We start from the raw sequence: 16,505 nt of genomic DNA on the forward strand, positions 1-16,505 counted from the left end.
CAGAGGTAATAAGTATGGCAAAAATCAATGAGCTGAGTCTCTTGTCAAGGTTTATTATATGATGGAACCAGTTTACTCTGCAGTCAACCCAGGAACTTCATCGTTTCAACTCTTCTATTGCCTGTGTGGCATACTTAACAGTTAGTTCCTCCTTAGTTTTGGTGGTTGCTGTGAATGGAATATAGTTAGTTAAAATAGTAAAGTGGCACTGTAGCTTTGTACATTGTGGCAAGTCATTTATAAATATCAGAGACAGCAAAGGTTCTAAGAATGGATTCTTGTGCCACTCCACATTTGATGCTTCTCCCTTCTGATGAAATCAGACCACCACAAAAATCGTCTAGACTGTCTAATACTAGTTTCTGCTTCCTATCTTTGAGGCATGACTGTAACCACTTATTTGATATATCATTTATCCCTAAAAGGTTAACTTTCTGTGATAATATTTGATATTTTACAGTGTTTCATAGACTTTTGACAAACCACAGAATAATCATGTTCTCACCATTTTGTCATTTAGAGACTCTAGAGCTTTATTTGTAAAAGTATTGATTGCTTGTCCAGTTGACTGACACTTTTGGAAACCAAACTGTCTTTTTCCGAGAATATTAAATCTATCAGGATGTTCCAAAATTCTGGTGTGCTCAAGCTTTTCTACTTTCTTTGGAAAAAAAGTTGGGAGATGAACTGGCCTGTAGTGTGTAGCGTCTGTTCTCCCCCCCCCCCCCCCCCCCCCCCTCCCGCTTGAAGAGGGGATTCACAACAGCATATTTGAGTCTGTCGGGCACAGTTCCGTGCACTGCAAGATGTGGCAGAGTACATCAGTTATAGAACCACAGCACTGTGTCAACAAATTTAGAGGTGTTATCTACTCCAGTAGAATTTCAATAATCTTCTGTTTAAGCATAGATATTTAAAAACTTCCCTTCATAAAATCATTTCCCATGGTTGATAATCGTCATAGACTCCCCCACCACTATGCCATGTTTCTGCTCTATTGAGTAATATACTGTAAATAAGTGTCCATACAATATTTTCTTTGTTGCCTTCATATTTTTTTCTAGCCATAACTACAAATTCATTTTATTTATGGCCAGTTTGGCATGTGATATTCTGTGTTGAAATGTGTGTCATGTTAAAACGGAAATAAAATTAATGCCCATATGTGCCTAAGTAAATCTTTTTTCTTTCAAGTTGCATGGTATGAAACACACGCAGTGCATAATTTGCAGCAACGGAATGTTTTTTAGATGGGTCTTTTGGGCATGTATGATTTACACCACACATGAAATACAGTATTTCAAGTAAGATATCATGCTTGACATCCCAAGTACTAAATTCCACTGGGAACCTTGATCAGAAAACAATTTACCAGAGCAATCATCCTGAAAAACAATTGGATAGAAAGTTTACATTTTAAAATACAGGTATTTGTTATGGACCTAAGGGAAAAGTATATAACTTGCAATGTGTGTGTATCTCTTGCCCCTTGTTCAGTTATCTTAAACAGTTATATACTTCGCTCATGATTTTTGAATGTTTTTGTATAATTTTAAAGTACTTTAGTATTTGTATAAGAGGAGAAAATAATTTTATGTTTCAGTTCCAAGATGCCTATGAAACTCCACCTATGTAAGTATTTACTGATACTACATATATAATTTCTTTAATAGATATATTTTTGCTCATTTAATTTTTTTCGTTATTGTGCTCCTTGAATCATACAAATAATAGTCCGTCCTTACAATAAATTTAATTTTCATAGACATAAATCAAAGTTTTGTTGTACTTTTGTTTATATACAATATATATCTGCGTGCGTGCGCATTTTGCTTCTGAATAAAGTGAAAGTGTTGAAGTATTTTGGAAAAAATTGCCAGTAGCATTTTAATTTAAAAATATAATTTGACTAAGACTCTGAGATCTGTAGTAACCTGTGTTAAAGTCCTCTGCGTTCATATAAGTATGTACTCAATGTTCCCTGCACAGTTGTGATCCACTGAGTCTGAGGATTTATAGTATGTAGAAAAAATAAACTACTGAATGCACATGTCAATGCCAGACATTCAAATTGTTAACTCTCTTTTTTTTCCTTTTGAAACATAATTTTCTGTCCTTCAGGCTAAAAATTATTTATATTAGCATTACTCTGACTTTTCAACTGCATGTGATGACACAGAACATTAAAAAAGGTTTATTTATTTTCAAAATTGCATAACATTACTTCCTTTCTTACATGCGTCTAAAAACATGAGTCAAGACTTAACTGACTAATAAGTATAAAATCAATGAAGTATGTTTCACAGTATGCATGTTGAGAGGACCTGAGACACAGTTTTTAATCAAAGCAAACTGTTGACTGGAAAATTAAGTGATATTTTGGATAAAAAATTAGTCAGTGACATGAAAGGTTAATATAGATATGAACTTGATGATAACGACGACAACCTGTACAGTAACTGGATTGGCATGCAAATAAACTATTACCACAACATAACCATGAGTCTCATAAAACTCATCTCAAGTAATGAGGAAAGACCTTAAAGACAAATCATTTTAACAGATGGAGACAGAAAGTGAAACAAACAATGAGAAGAAAGTTTCTGTGGATTCAACTAGCTTTGCACAAGGAAGACTCTCTTAGTGGATGACCGGATGCTTTACACAGTATAGCCAAATATTGGTTTAAATATCACAGTTCCTGTGTGGTTAGAACTTCAATGCCTTACTAAAACCTTCATCCAGTGAACCAGCACATTTAGTCAATTTGGGGGAACCTACAGTTTAATGTGTCATGTGAACCATAGTAAAACTAAACTGACTATTCCCACAAATGAAATTTGTGAGAGAACAGAAAAATAATTTTGTAATAGTTTCACACTTACACACAGAGCTACAAAGCCACTCGTACAAATACAGAATACGTACACATTTTGAATGTTTTGACACATATTTGTCTGATCAATTCAGAAGTAATGAAATTAAAATAAATAAATCATCTATATACAATAGCATGACTTGAGAGTATTTCCAGTTCATAAACTTCAAGCAGAGCTCTTTTCAGAAGCCTTGATGTTTGGCACTCATTTTCTTGGCTTTGCGATGTTTTCTTATTTTTTTAAAAAAGGAATAGAAGCTGATTTTGGGTAACTAGGCTTACTGCGTCCTTCTATAGGATAAAAAAAAACTTTTAATCTTAATTACATTTCCCCAGAAAACTGTGCCATAGGACAGATTTAAGGGAACGTATACTAGTAATCCCATCAGTAGGTCAGCCCAACGAGAGTGATTTTTAAACACTAAATATGCAGAACAAAGCTTTTGATTAATGCATCCATCTAGTGCTAACTTGATTTATCCCTCTGTATCCCTAGGAATACCACCCACCTATTATCTACTTTTGGGACATGTAAGGTATTTGTATTTTTTCTGGATTTGCACAATTCCCTCCCTCCCTTTCTCTCTAAAAAAGACTGTGAGTCAAGTTATTTGAAGTGAACCTGTTATAAGCCTATTGCACCATTCTTGTGGCTGTGTTTAGTATGGATGTTTTCGTGCACTTTTTCAATATGTACAGTTACCAAACATCACACTTCTTTGAAAAAGTCCTCAAATACTCACGAGATACACATATGAGGGAGCAATACGTTGGCTGACACTTCCAGGGATGTACGCTTTCGGAACTTAAACAATAAACCACAACATCGTACAGAACACTTGTCTTACAGCATTTGCCACTGGAGTTAGCATGATGCTTTCACCATTACAAAATGAACCTGTAATGAAACACACTGCTCATCTTTGTATCTTTTCTATTTCCTCTATCAGTATTTGTTTTCTCTCACTGCAAAATTAATTTTTATCCAGTTGTCAGGTTTAACTATGAACCTTTGTTTTCTGTGGACATGACTCCATCCACACAAGAGGAAAGCATTTAGCACCATAATGTTATAGTTTTCCTAGTAAAATGTTATGAGAATTTTAGCAAGATCATATTAAATGCCAACAGGCTAATTTTTTTCTACCATTGCTGAGTTTGTGAAGTTACATTGCTCTGTCCATAGAGCATCCTTGAAGGAAGCCGAACTCAGTGGTTGTTAAAAGGTTGTGTTTAGAAAAGTGGTTTAGTGTTCTGTTGTAAGCTACCTTTTCAACAATTTTTGAAAACACAGGAAGGAGGTGACTTACCTACATTTTTGTAAATTGATGGTTCACTTGTTTCAGGTCACTACCAGCCTTAGCCCAGTGTACAATGCAGTGTACACTAGCATTATTGTCACCATTCTGTGTTGTCTTCATGGTGCCTCATTTTTTATTTGTCTTTATTTCCATGTGTCATATTCACTTCAGTGTACAAAAGCAGACAATATACTCAACTCAGCTCTCACTGCTAACCAGTCAGGCTAGGTTGACAGTGAGGGAAAGCTGTCAGTGCCGAATGAGTACCTTTGGTTTGTATCAGTTGAGCTAGCCCCCATCAGCCACCACATCAGGTGTCTTTAAGGAGTACACAAATAGTAGTTCTGCTGTGTAATTTCCAAAGATACAGAAAGGTATGGATTAAAAATTCAAACTTACTGCTATAAAAACACCCTACTCAAAAAGTTTAAGCCATTTTTATTGTGTTACCGAGATGCATCCATAGAACTTGGGTGTTCGCAGTCTTCAGTACTTTATACATGTAAATGCTTACTAATTTGCTAGAATAGTGGTTTTAATTTCTATAATTCTCAACAGATTTAAGTGAAAACATTCAAAGTGATAGGAAGCCTGCTCTAAAAGATAACTTGAAAGCCTTCATTTCCCAATAGCTTAATGTTGTAAGCAGCTGTACACACACATGTAAATAAATGTGGTAGCGAGCTTTAGTTCTTTGTTTACATTTTGTTTTTGAACATTTCTGAAAAATTTATATAATGTGTGCGAACCTTTTTTTTTTTTTTTACCATTACCAGTTGATGTGGGGGCGGAGCCACTAGCCGCGTTTGTGGGTAACTGTTCCTTGTAGTTGAGTTTAACTGGTAGTATAGTAACATAGAATATTTTACAAGATAGTGAATTTTGTAGTTTATTGGTGTGCAGATGACATTTGTGGTTAAACAGGATAATGGAGAAGTCAGCTCCACTCAGTAACACTAATGTGAATGTTTTAACTGAGCTCTCATCTTTAAACAATGCCCTTCAGAGAGAATGAACAACATGTTTCACTTTTGATTTGAAAACTATGATTAGATAATGGGTGGGAACATAAAAAAGATTGTAGCATTTCAAAAAGAGGACTCTAATGAGAAACGGATGTACAACTTAACTTTTGATAAACATGGACTATGACTGAAGAGATACTGTGTGTTCAAATTGGTATTTTGAACATATGTAGGAATAACAGGTGGTAGGAAAAGTACATAACAGGAGAATGCTAGACTTCTCATAAACAGCAACCGAGACAGTCGGTGGGAGTTAAGCGGTCATCTAGTTTAAAGTAGCTAGCAGAAAGTGCTATATTACTTTTCTGATGTTCATCTACCTTGTGTGAGAGATGTGTTATATAGCGGATGCTGCCTGTATTGTGAGAAAAAGCATTGCAAATTAAAATAAAGGGTTGTTGAAGTTTATTGCTTCCAGAGCAATGAGTTATTTAAAACATTTTTCTTTTTTTTTTCATTTGGTATTACATCAGAGACCCAATTACTTTGCAGGTTAAGAAAATGCATTGGTTATAAAGAAGCAATATTTTATATACAGAAGACCAAATTTATTGTAAAATGCATTAAATTCATGCTAAGTTTGAGGTGTTGTATGTATTATGAAAAAACGATGTCCTGTCCTGAGAGAGACAGAGAGAGAGAGAGAGAGAGAGAGAGAGAGAGAGAGGATATGTTCCTACAAAAGTAGTTAATTCACATTGTGTCTTCATATATAGGTGGAATAATTATTGTATGCAAATAGTGTTTTTAGTCTGTCTGTTTTGACACCATAGTGTTAACAAGCAGTTATCAATCCACTGTAGTTTTATGAACACAGAAATGCTTTATTAGACTTGCTTATACTGTGATTGTCGGGCTCTGCTCTTCTTCTGGCCTTCAAACCATCTTTTTCAGCCAGTGATTATGCATCCTGTAGTTTAATGTGGAATGTGATGCACAGTGTGACTCTTTTCCTCATACAGTGTTGCTTGAAGTGCATGCAAATAATGTAGACACAAGCTGTATAGGTTGTACCATTAAATACATGTTTTAAATAACTCATTGCTTTGGAAGCAATAAACTTCAACATCCCTTTATTTTAATTTGCAATGCTTTTTTCTCACAATACAGGCAGCATCTGCCGTATAACACATCTCTCACACAAGGCAGATGAACGTCAGAAAAGCTAGCTGGATAAAATTCTAATGATAATCTAGGATTCAGTTCTGACTCTGGTATCTCGCCGATAAAGTACTAAAGATACTAATCCAGCAAAACGTGTAATTAGCACTACACTGTAGAAAAAATTATGCAGAACTCGTGCCAGTGTTTTCAATCTTTTTGTGTGCCATTGTTACTAGACAAGTCATTGTTTTTTCCTCCAAGTAGCTACATTCAAACCGATTTGCACTGAACTTGCCATTAAGTGAAAAATATTTTGAATGTCATAAACCATTTGTGTGTGACAGACAGTGCACGAATTGTGTTGTGTGATGTTTAAGTACACTATTTGGACATAGTTCTGCACACACCTTTTGGATTAACTGAAGCATTCAATACTGCTTCACCAACTCACAACTTAACTGGCAGTGTTCATCCTAACATAGACCTTGGGCCACACTACAGATCAGCATGTCACCACATTAAGATTCTGTGTTCACATTTGTTGGCTTTGCAACTCAGAGCCAGGCTGTCCCCTCCTAACCTAACGTAGACATTGGGATGGACTACACTCAGACTGACACCACAACATACATTCCAGTAAATAATACAGACAAAATAAATATTGTTGCTGTTATTGTTCCCTTTCTGCTTTCACTCATATGTTGTCACACATCACGTTGTCATTACGTTGCGGGATGAAACCAACAAACAGTATCAGTAGCTTGATGCCACCTATTACTGTTCCTCTTAAAGACCCACCTGTATAATCAATAATATATAAGCTTATGTCCTTTTGCTACAAAAAGTCTTTGAACAAGTTATTCCAGCAAATCTAATCCAATTTCCTACAAACAATTATGTAATTCTCCTTGCTTTGTGAATAGAAATATTATCATGCTTACACATAAAATGCCAGACTCAATAACCAAACTTTAAAAAAAGGAAATCTCAGTAGGCAGGCTTGTTCAAAGTCTGAACATGTCCATCTTAATGTTAAATCCCATACTATAACTCACTACTTCATAAAACTACTTCTACTGCATCACAGTCCAATAATATGATTACTTTGCACCATTTTAAGTGATTTTACAATTCTTTCTTGTGATGCAGCTGGGCAACTTGACAACCATGAAAGTAAGTGCTATCTGAAGAGATTGTTCCACCACTGACTTCAGTAACTGACCTGAGGCAGCTGTCATTTGAAATAAAGTGTCCAGCCACATTAATGTGATCACCTATCAAAAGCCTGACGAACCACATTTTGCGGTCTGTACTGCTGCAAGACATGCAGGAAGAGAGTCAGTGAGGTCCTCGAAGGTATCGACAGAAATGTGGAGCCGTGCTGACTCCATTGCTGTGGCCAGCTGCACTAGGTTTCTCAGTTGAGGATCCACGGTGCTTACAGACTGATAGAGGGGAGTCTCACAGTTTCTCGATTGGGTTTAAATCCAGTGAGTCCGATGACCGAGGGAGTATGGTAAACTTATACTGGTGTTCTGTGAACCGTGCACATGAAGTGCGAGCTGTGTGACACGCTGCATTGTCCTGCTAGTAGGTGCCACTGTGCCGAAGAAAAACAAACTGCATGTGGGGGTGGACACGGTCCCCGAGGATAGACACGTACTCTTATTGATCCAGTGTGCCTTCCAGAATGGTGAGTGCCCAGGGAGTGTCATGAAAACATTTTCCAGGCAATTATGCTCCCTCCTCTGGCCTCAACTTTTCCAGCAATTGTTGCAGTGTGTTTGCTTTCAGATGTTCTACGTCGTACACTCCAATGACCATTCGCCATCCGAAAAGGCCACCTGTCATGACTTCAATGACCAGTTTCAATACCGGCTTGCAGTTTTCAGCCGTCATCGCCACTGAATGGCAGTGAGCATCGGTGTATGAACTAGGTGCCTGCTGTGGAGGCCCATACGCACCAATGTTTGCTGAACGGTTGGTGAGGAGCCACTGTTGGCAGCACCTTGTTCATCTGGGCAATACGTTGTTCTACAGTTGCATGTATACTCACCCATACACATCTCTGCAACTGTGATTCAACCCTATGACCCGTGTAGCACCATTTTGTTATGCATGATATACTTTAACTGCAGCAGCACAGTTTGCAAACTTTGCAGTGGCCCAAAAGCCAGTGATCATAACCTTTTGAGCATCAGATAAATTGCTTTATTTCCACATTATGACAATGACTGCACTGTTTTCCACATTACTTCTTCCCCCTTCCCTCCCCCCCCCCCCACCCCACCTCCTCCCTCCACAAACTTCTTGTACCGTCCAGTGGTAGTGCTGCCACTTGCCAACTGTGAGTGGTTATTGCACATTGACATCGAACATAGGTGGTGGTTCCATTAATGTGACTGGACCACGTACTTGACAATGATACATGTTCAAAGATTCTAACAGTATGCTCTAGTCTTGGTATCCTTGTGTGGAAATTTCTTGTGACTACCAGAGCAATGATTAGATTTGAAGAAGAAACATCCAGAAAGTACTATAGGAGCATTGTCAGCAAATGTGAAAATTCTGTCAGAGTCTACAAACTTATAGATCCCTACAGCAATGTCCCATTGAAACATATTCAGTTCTCTACATTGTCATAGTCTGATATAAAATACATGTAAAATGATAGTGTATAACCTTTGTAGTCATATACCCAAGATATGCATCACGACATGTACATATTCTATGGGATGTCTGGAAACTTTTGGTCAAATCGTATATTTTTAGGTCACCTAGATCTGTTTTAATAAAGTACATACTTCTAATATTAAGTATAAAATATTGTGTTACTATTTACAAAGATACTTCAGAAACTACATAATTTGACAGCATTGCATCTCTGAGTGGAATGTAGCCAACTAACTATTGGAATGTCTGCAAATGCTGCAAAAAAATTTCACCATTATGGATGTGTGATGGAGAAAGAGAATATATAATACTGCAAAATTGATTTGTAAGTGGATTCAAACAAGATACTGCCTATTTTGATTGTCAAAAGCTGTGAATTTAGAAATACAAAATAATTTTGTAATTATGTTTGTGTGCAAGCAGAAACTTCTTGTGCATTTCAGTGCTTGTTAATGAACTGTAATGTACAAACCAGGTGAATAAAATATATTGGTCTGCTATCAGTTTTAGAGTGGAATAACCTAGTTAACTTTAAAAGTTGTTACATAATCTTATCTCAGTTGTTATCACAAAGCCAAACTACATATGAACGTTTTAGATTCGTGTACATACCTTAGGAGAAAATAATCTAATCTAATCTAATCTTAATACTCCCATTGATATTTTTACCAATGCTGTGCCATTTTTTTCCGAGCTCTTTTAGCGCATGTTTAGCGATTTTTCTGTTATTGATTCCATATTGTGGTTTGTAGTTATCTGCATTCAATCAGGGAAATTTACTTCAACTTAGTGTGTGTTGTATTTATAATGTGGCTAATTGATCTTCGGTGATCATGGATTAATTTACTGGTTTTTACAATATTAGTTTGCTGTTCAGTTGTTCCAGTAACACTGCTACATATTTTATTTTGCATCACATTAACGAATCTGTTAGCAGATGTTGCAGTATTGATACAGGCTGTGTTTTTGGTGATATTAGAACATCAAGCAACATCACTACATCAGCTTTAAATGTGATGGTAATCAGTATCGACAATACTGCAGTCCAGAACACTTAAAATTTTCCAAAATTCAGAAGTGAAGCACTGCTACATACATCTTACTTATATTATATACTATTTTGTTTTGATATCTTGTTTAAACTGAGCTGTTTAGGAATTGTAAAGATCATAAGTGTTGAGACTTAGTTAATTAGGTCTGCAGCTGTCTCGGAGAAAAATGGCACTGGACACAACAATACACAAGATATATTCCATACTGCCTACATTTGAGAAATCAAATGCATCAAGGTAAGCATTTATTTTTATTTGAGCAAAATTATACGAAATAACAACAGTTATCGTGTTGTTGAAACAAGAAACTGATTCTTGGGGCTAGCAATTAGCTTGGGAGCTTTGTTAATTGTAATTGTACCTCCCAATCCAAGTAATAATTACCCAGTCTAGAGACTCGATCAAATTGCCAGTGCTGCAACTCAGTCTGCATGATTCCAAGTGTGGTGGTAAAATGAAATGTTTTTAACTACATACTAGGAGTGTCTCAGTATATTGTAAACCAGGCACACAACTTCAATTATCTTAATGTTGATTCGCCATTGAAAAGTAAAGTTAATAATATTGTTACATATGTGGATTCTGTAGTAAGCATAAAATTCTTTTTAGTGCTACAAATAGTTTAACTGCTTGCTATGTACCAGCAACAAGTAAGATGGAGGATATGTTGACTCCTTTGAGATATCAGCCAATGAAAGATTAAATAAAAACTAAAAAGATGATGTGGCATCAATGTGTTGTGTGTTTTTAGGTGTCTACTGTTTCCCTTGTAACTCAGAAATGTAATATGAGTGTGGTTTTAAAAGGCAAGCATTTCTTTTCTCTAGCAGATTTCACTATAAACATGTTAATGATATCAGAGGCATTACTAGATAGATTATTGGGATCTGAAAGAGGGCATTGTAAAATATGCTCGTTAATACAAAGCAGAGCCATGTCACGTGTAATTGTGAAGTTCAGTCAATGGTGCATTCAAACTTTTATTCCATGAATTCAAACATCAAAATTATAGACAGAAAAAATAACTTGGCAATAAAATAATTTAGTAACAGAAGTTTTTCTTGCCTACTTCTGTTCATAGATCACAAAACTTGCATAAAGCAGAGATGAACTTTTGCAGACTACAGTCTCTTTCAAAAAGAGAACTAGGGTTTTAAAGCTTTTCTATGTTACCCCAAAAGTGTGCAATGTAACTATCATTCGAAAATAGCCCACATCCAGTTTGTGGGAGAGTTTCTTTTCCCTTACCTTGAGCAGAATGTCTAGAACAGTATGTCTAGAGCAGTTGATAAAACAGATGCTTCCATTCAGTTTCTCAAGTTAAATATGTCATCTGGTGGTAGTAGTCAAATACCCTCAACAAACACTAAAAGAAAGAAACAACATGGTATCAGATTGGGTAAATGTGGAAGTCATGACAAACCAACCCTGTCATTCATTCTCCAGAGACCAATCCAGTTGTGGGCAATGTGCAGTGTTCTGCTGGTGTGAAAGTATTCTGCCTTATTGCCAAATTAAATTCTCTGATCAATCTTACAATTGAGAAAACAGCAATAGCCTTAGCTGTAGCATATCAGCATAAACAAGTCTGATCAGATACTTCAACAGACCATAAGTTTATCCTTCATATAGGGCATAGAAAACAATGAATTTTGAAGAGTCACTATTGCACACAGTATTCTGTTGTGGATTTTATGACCTCAGATCTTTCATCTTCCATCTTTATAAAACACTGATTCATCACTGAATATGACGTAATTTCCTCTGTGCACCAACATTTTGTTTTTGTACTTGTGCAAGTCCGGGACTGTGGGCTTTGGAGCAACTCTAAATGATACCAACGTCACTAGCATTTCCTTGAAACTTATTACCGATAAATCGTTGACACTGTTAATTGACAGTTATCTGTTTAAACAGATATATTATTAGTATGTACAAAAGACACATACATGTTCAATGTTCAGTTCAGACACTCTTGGTTACCCCCATACTCTTTGTTTTACAAAGACAGTGATTGCTTTGTGTTCAAATGTGTGTGAAATCTTATGGGACTGAACTGCTAAGGTCATCAGTCCCTAAGTGATTGCTTTCAAAGTGATATCATCACTCAGGTGATCACAATCAAACTCAATAAGGAACACACAGTGAAATTTAAGTACAGATGCATACTTTATGAACTGAAAAACTTGGAAACCTTTCGTTTTGGGAATTCCTATCTTTTCCTTTGGCATTTTCTAATGTTCAATTGAGGAAACCATTTACGAGCATACACACAACAGAACTGGTGTCTTACACAATTTAAACCCAAATATTCCATCTGAATCTCCAAAATGAAAGTGGTGCATTGGACTCAAATTTGAGAGGAGGGCATTTCAAATCCCTGACTTGCCATCAGATTTAAGTTGCACGTGGTTTCCCTAAATCACCTACAGCTAATGGTGGGATGTTTCCTTTAAAAAAGACATGATCAATTCATTTTTGTGTCTGTATGTCCATCCTTTTGGCAGGAGGTCTTTGGGATGATGGCTGTTTACTATTGTGACAAAATAAAGCACCTACAGCTGTGCTTATGATTTTATTTTATTTTGTTGGAACCAGTTTTGGCACTTCAATGCGCCTTCTTCAGGTTGTAATTGATGCGGAACGGGTAAATATAAACTATATATATATATATATATATATATATATATGTGTGTGTGTGTGTGTGTGTGTGTGTGTGTGTGTGTGTGTGTGTGTGTGTGCAGATAATCTGACGTGTCAGCACTCCATCAATTCCTGTCGATGGTTAAAGTGCTGACACACAATTTTTCAGATTATCTGCATATCCAGTTATGCTGGCAACTGATGCAATACATATAGGGATCGTATCAACCCATTCTGCATCAATTACAATCTGAAGATGGCGCATTGAAGCACCGGAACTGGTCCCAAGAAAGCAAAACAAAATAAAATAAAAACATGAGTAGGCTGTAGGTGTTTTATTTCCTCGCAATTCATTCTCGATCCATCTCTAATCCAAGTTTGTACTCTGTCTCTAGTGATCCTGTAATCAGGGGTATGTTAAACTTTGATATCTCCTTCCTTCCATACTTTTTGAAGTATATGGTATATTAAGTGAATGTAAGCCATATACATATTTAATAAAGATTAAAACAAGAAATAATGTATGCTGATAAAGACATCATGCATTATGTCAGGGTGGTTATAATTAAACTTTCATTACTTGAGAGGAACCCCATGAAAAATGAGTGATCATAGGAAAATGAAAATTTGTGGGAACATTTGTAAGGAAGTTCAGAAGAGAAATAATGACTAAATCATTTAAAGGAACATATTTTAGTTTCCACATGAGAGGGTAATACTTGTTAACTGCACACCATGCTTACATTCCAGGTTACAAAAGTTGCTCAGTGTAAGAACCATCTGCGTCCATGACAACCTGGACCTGCACCAGAGATACTATTTCACGATTGTTCATGGGACTTTTTGAATGATGAACCATGGAATTTTCAGCTATTGTGACACAACTCATCCACTGCTTGAGGATCACACATTGCATCCAGCATTCTCAGTCATGCCAGCATTAACTTCAACAATTTATGGTGCAATTGGCTGTCAGTCTCTCCAAAGAGAATTCCCAAATCACCTGTTAATTTGAACATCTGAGTCATGTTCTTCAAACCTGGTGCAGAAAGAAATTCTCTCTGTATTCCTTTAATGTGTCAATCCTTGCAAAGAGCGATGGCAGTATTGCTGTTGTTTCGATAAAACAGCTTTGCAAGTATAAAGCCCTGCGCACGTTGCCCAGATTTATGTTGACTGACTGTGACTGTAATTCACACTGCTGCCCGTGTTTCAAACCTATGTCGCCATACTGATACCAGCGCCTAATGGAAAGTCATGATATTAACACCACTAAAAATGCAAATCCTGCAGTGCACAGTCTGACATCATTCCTATAACGTTTGGTACCCATACGACAATTCGTAGCCACTTTATTGCAATTTTGACTGCTAAAAGATATCTTATGTGCATCTCATTGATATAAATGAACATCAGATAGAGTTGTATGTTGGCTGAAATGGAAGCATCATCTTTCCAGAGAAAGAAAAAGGTATTTAGGCAGCAGCCTGATGGTGGTCCTCTGGATGTGGAAGGTGTAGGTCATATGGTGTTATGTAAGAGCTCTACAGGGATGCTGCTGTTGACTGGCGTTGTGCTGTGATCATGAGGTACTTGAAAAATCCATTGTCCATTCTGCACTATTATTGGACTATGAATGGAATGATGTAACAGGTAGCTCCTTGATCTTCCCATGTGGAAAGTAATTAAAACTTCTGGAATGTGTTGTTAAGGCCTATTAACTGTAACAATGAACTCTGGCTGCTCCTGAATAGCAAACATCCTTGCCAACTTCTAGACCATGAGGAGAATACATACGGAATTTGATAAAGCGTCAATGCTAATCAGCATATGAAGCCCTGGCATTGTCTAGTAAATAACTTGTTGACCCTTTCATACAGTGATTGAGGTCTTGATCAGAGAGCAGTGCTTCCTGGTATTGCAGTGGCAGACCATCAGTTTATCATTGGTGTCTGTGTGTCCAAAAGCAAGACACTAAAAGAAGTTTTTTCATACTCAACATGCCCTAGCAGCCCTTTGTTACATCCTGGTGCAGTTGCACCTTCAGTGGATGCGCCACAATAGCTTGGATGCTCTCGATACCTGCATTGGGGGTTCTAGCAGACTTTTATTATGCCTTTACATTTCTTTGTGATACCTATATTGGCTACAAGTTTTTTATGTTTTAAGTAATAGTTTAGAATGACAGACATTTCTGATGATCATATCATTTAAAACCAGTCATAAAATTAAAAGAAAATTTCAGTCAAAGACACTTTTATAAGTTTTAAACTATAGCTGTGATAGCTTTGTTCAAAGAATTTGTATAAGCTGGTCTGAATTTTATTCTTAAAGCCTTTATTTTTTGACACAACAGAGTGGAGTCTCATTATCACAAACTGGTTCATTATTTAGATATATTTTACACTCTTTGTAACTGGGCATACATTTTTGTGCTATTGCTTAACATCTTACAGCAAGATTTGTTGACAGAGGACCAAATGGCTTTTGAGTTACTGGGCAATATTCGATTGAAAAAAGATTCCTTATTTTAGAGTTATAACTGTATGACTAAATAACTATTTATCTGGACTCATCTGTAAAATTAAAGCAGTCACAAATAGATTGAGCAATAGTCAAATTTTGCATGAAAATTGCCTTCAGACTGTAGCTCTAGGTATTGCCACTGTTATTTTGACATATAACACAAAGTTATTGAATTTTCTAGCATACAATGATAAGCAATAAGTTGTAGCATAGTACTGAAACGAAATTACAATTCAGCGCCTCATGTTTCATTTTTGTTCTAGGTCCAGTAGCATGGACTTGGAGTCTGCCCTAAATGAAGCTAGAATAGCTGTAAATTATTTTTTCAATAACAAGTTTGATGAGGCACGAAGAACGCTGGAACCTTGGTATGTTGTGCAGTGTCTTTATCATGGGATAACCACATGTTAAGAAACATGTGTAACTAAATAGCAGAAAACAGTGCAATGTTATCATGCTTAACAATTGATTAAACAAATTCATAATATTTGTAAAGTTCTTTTCAGTTTGCTGTCCTGAAATAATTGCTTTGGGCTAGACAATGTAGATATTATGACACCTTATAGATGGCATTGGCAAAAACTGATATAAGATGGCACATAATAGATAAAATGTTAACCCTGCCAAAAAAATTAATTTTTAAATGTAAATAATAGTAGGCAGTGAGAGAACATCTATAAATTGGTCTTAGCAAATAATTACAGTGTTACCAAAGGTGATTTTATCTAATTCCAAAATGTTGTTCACACACGTTTGAAGGACACATTAAAACTGACAGCACCCATGTGGGTCAAAAGATAGTGATATTTGCTCTCTCAATATAAACACAACTTTTAATATCACTGTCAAAAAGTACAGGGGTAATTGATTGCTGTATTGAAAAACACACACACACACACACACACACACACACACACACACACACACACACACACACACACACATTGGTGGCTGAAATCACAGCAGCCAGCCTTTAAATCCTGTTCAATGCTGACCACAATGTCATTTTGTCAGTCACATTGGTGACATCCTGAAGAGGAAATGTACTTGATATATTATGCAAAAATTGTCCTGCTGGTGTTCTCGACCTTTCTGGAGAAAACTAAAAATATTTCTGCAAATAATACATGCGATTCACTTACAGGTGAACAATGTATAGTTTTCTTTGTATGGGTGATCACAGCATAATTGTTCATTTCATTGCTAGGCCACAGGAAAAATCTCTATGTGGATAATTCTCAGAAAACTAGTGGTAGAAAATCTGCTGTGATCAGAGCATTGCTGCCGTATCCCAGCCCATTTT

General features: G+C 36.4%; 1 protein-coding gene across 6 annotated transcripts in view; it reads left to right on the forward strand.

Moving 5' to 3' along the window:
* The window catches only part of LOC126471441 (tetratricopeptide repeat protein 39B-like), a 318,277-nt gene that overhangs the window by 196,497 nt on the left and 105,275 nt on the right, over positions 1-16,505 (forward strand). For all 6 annotated transcript variants that reach the window (XM_050099614.1, XM_050099612.1, XM_050099617.1 and 3 more), the window contains exons 3-4: positions 1,604-1,632; positions 15,466-15,570. In XM_050099614.1, coding sequence (XP_049955571.1) covers positions 1,604-1,632; positions 15,466-15,570 — 134 coding nt within the window. The remainder of the gene's footprint in view (positions 1-1,603; positions 1,633-15,465; positions 15,571-16,505) is intronic.

The sequence above is a fragment of the Schistocerca serialis genome, chromosome 3 (assembly GCF_023864345.2).
Source record: "Schistocerca serialis cubense isolate TAMUIC-IGC-003099 chromosome 3, iqSchSeri2.2, whole genome shotgun sequence".
NCBI classification, from domain to species: Eukaryota; Metazoa; Arthropoda; class Insecta; order Orthoptera; family Acrididae; genus Schistocerca; species Schistocerca serialis.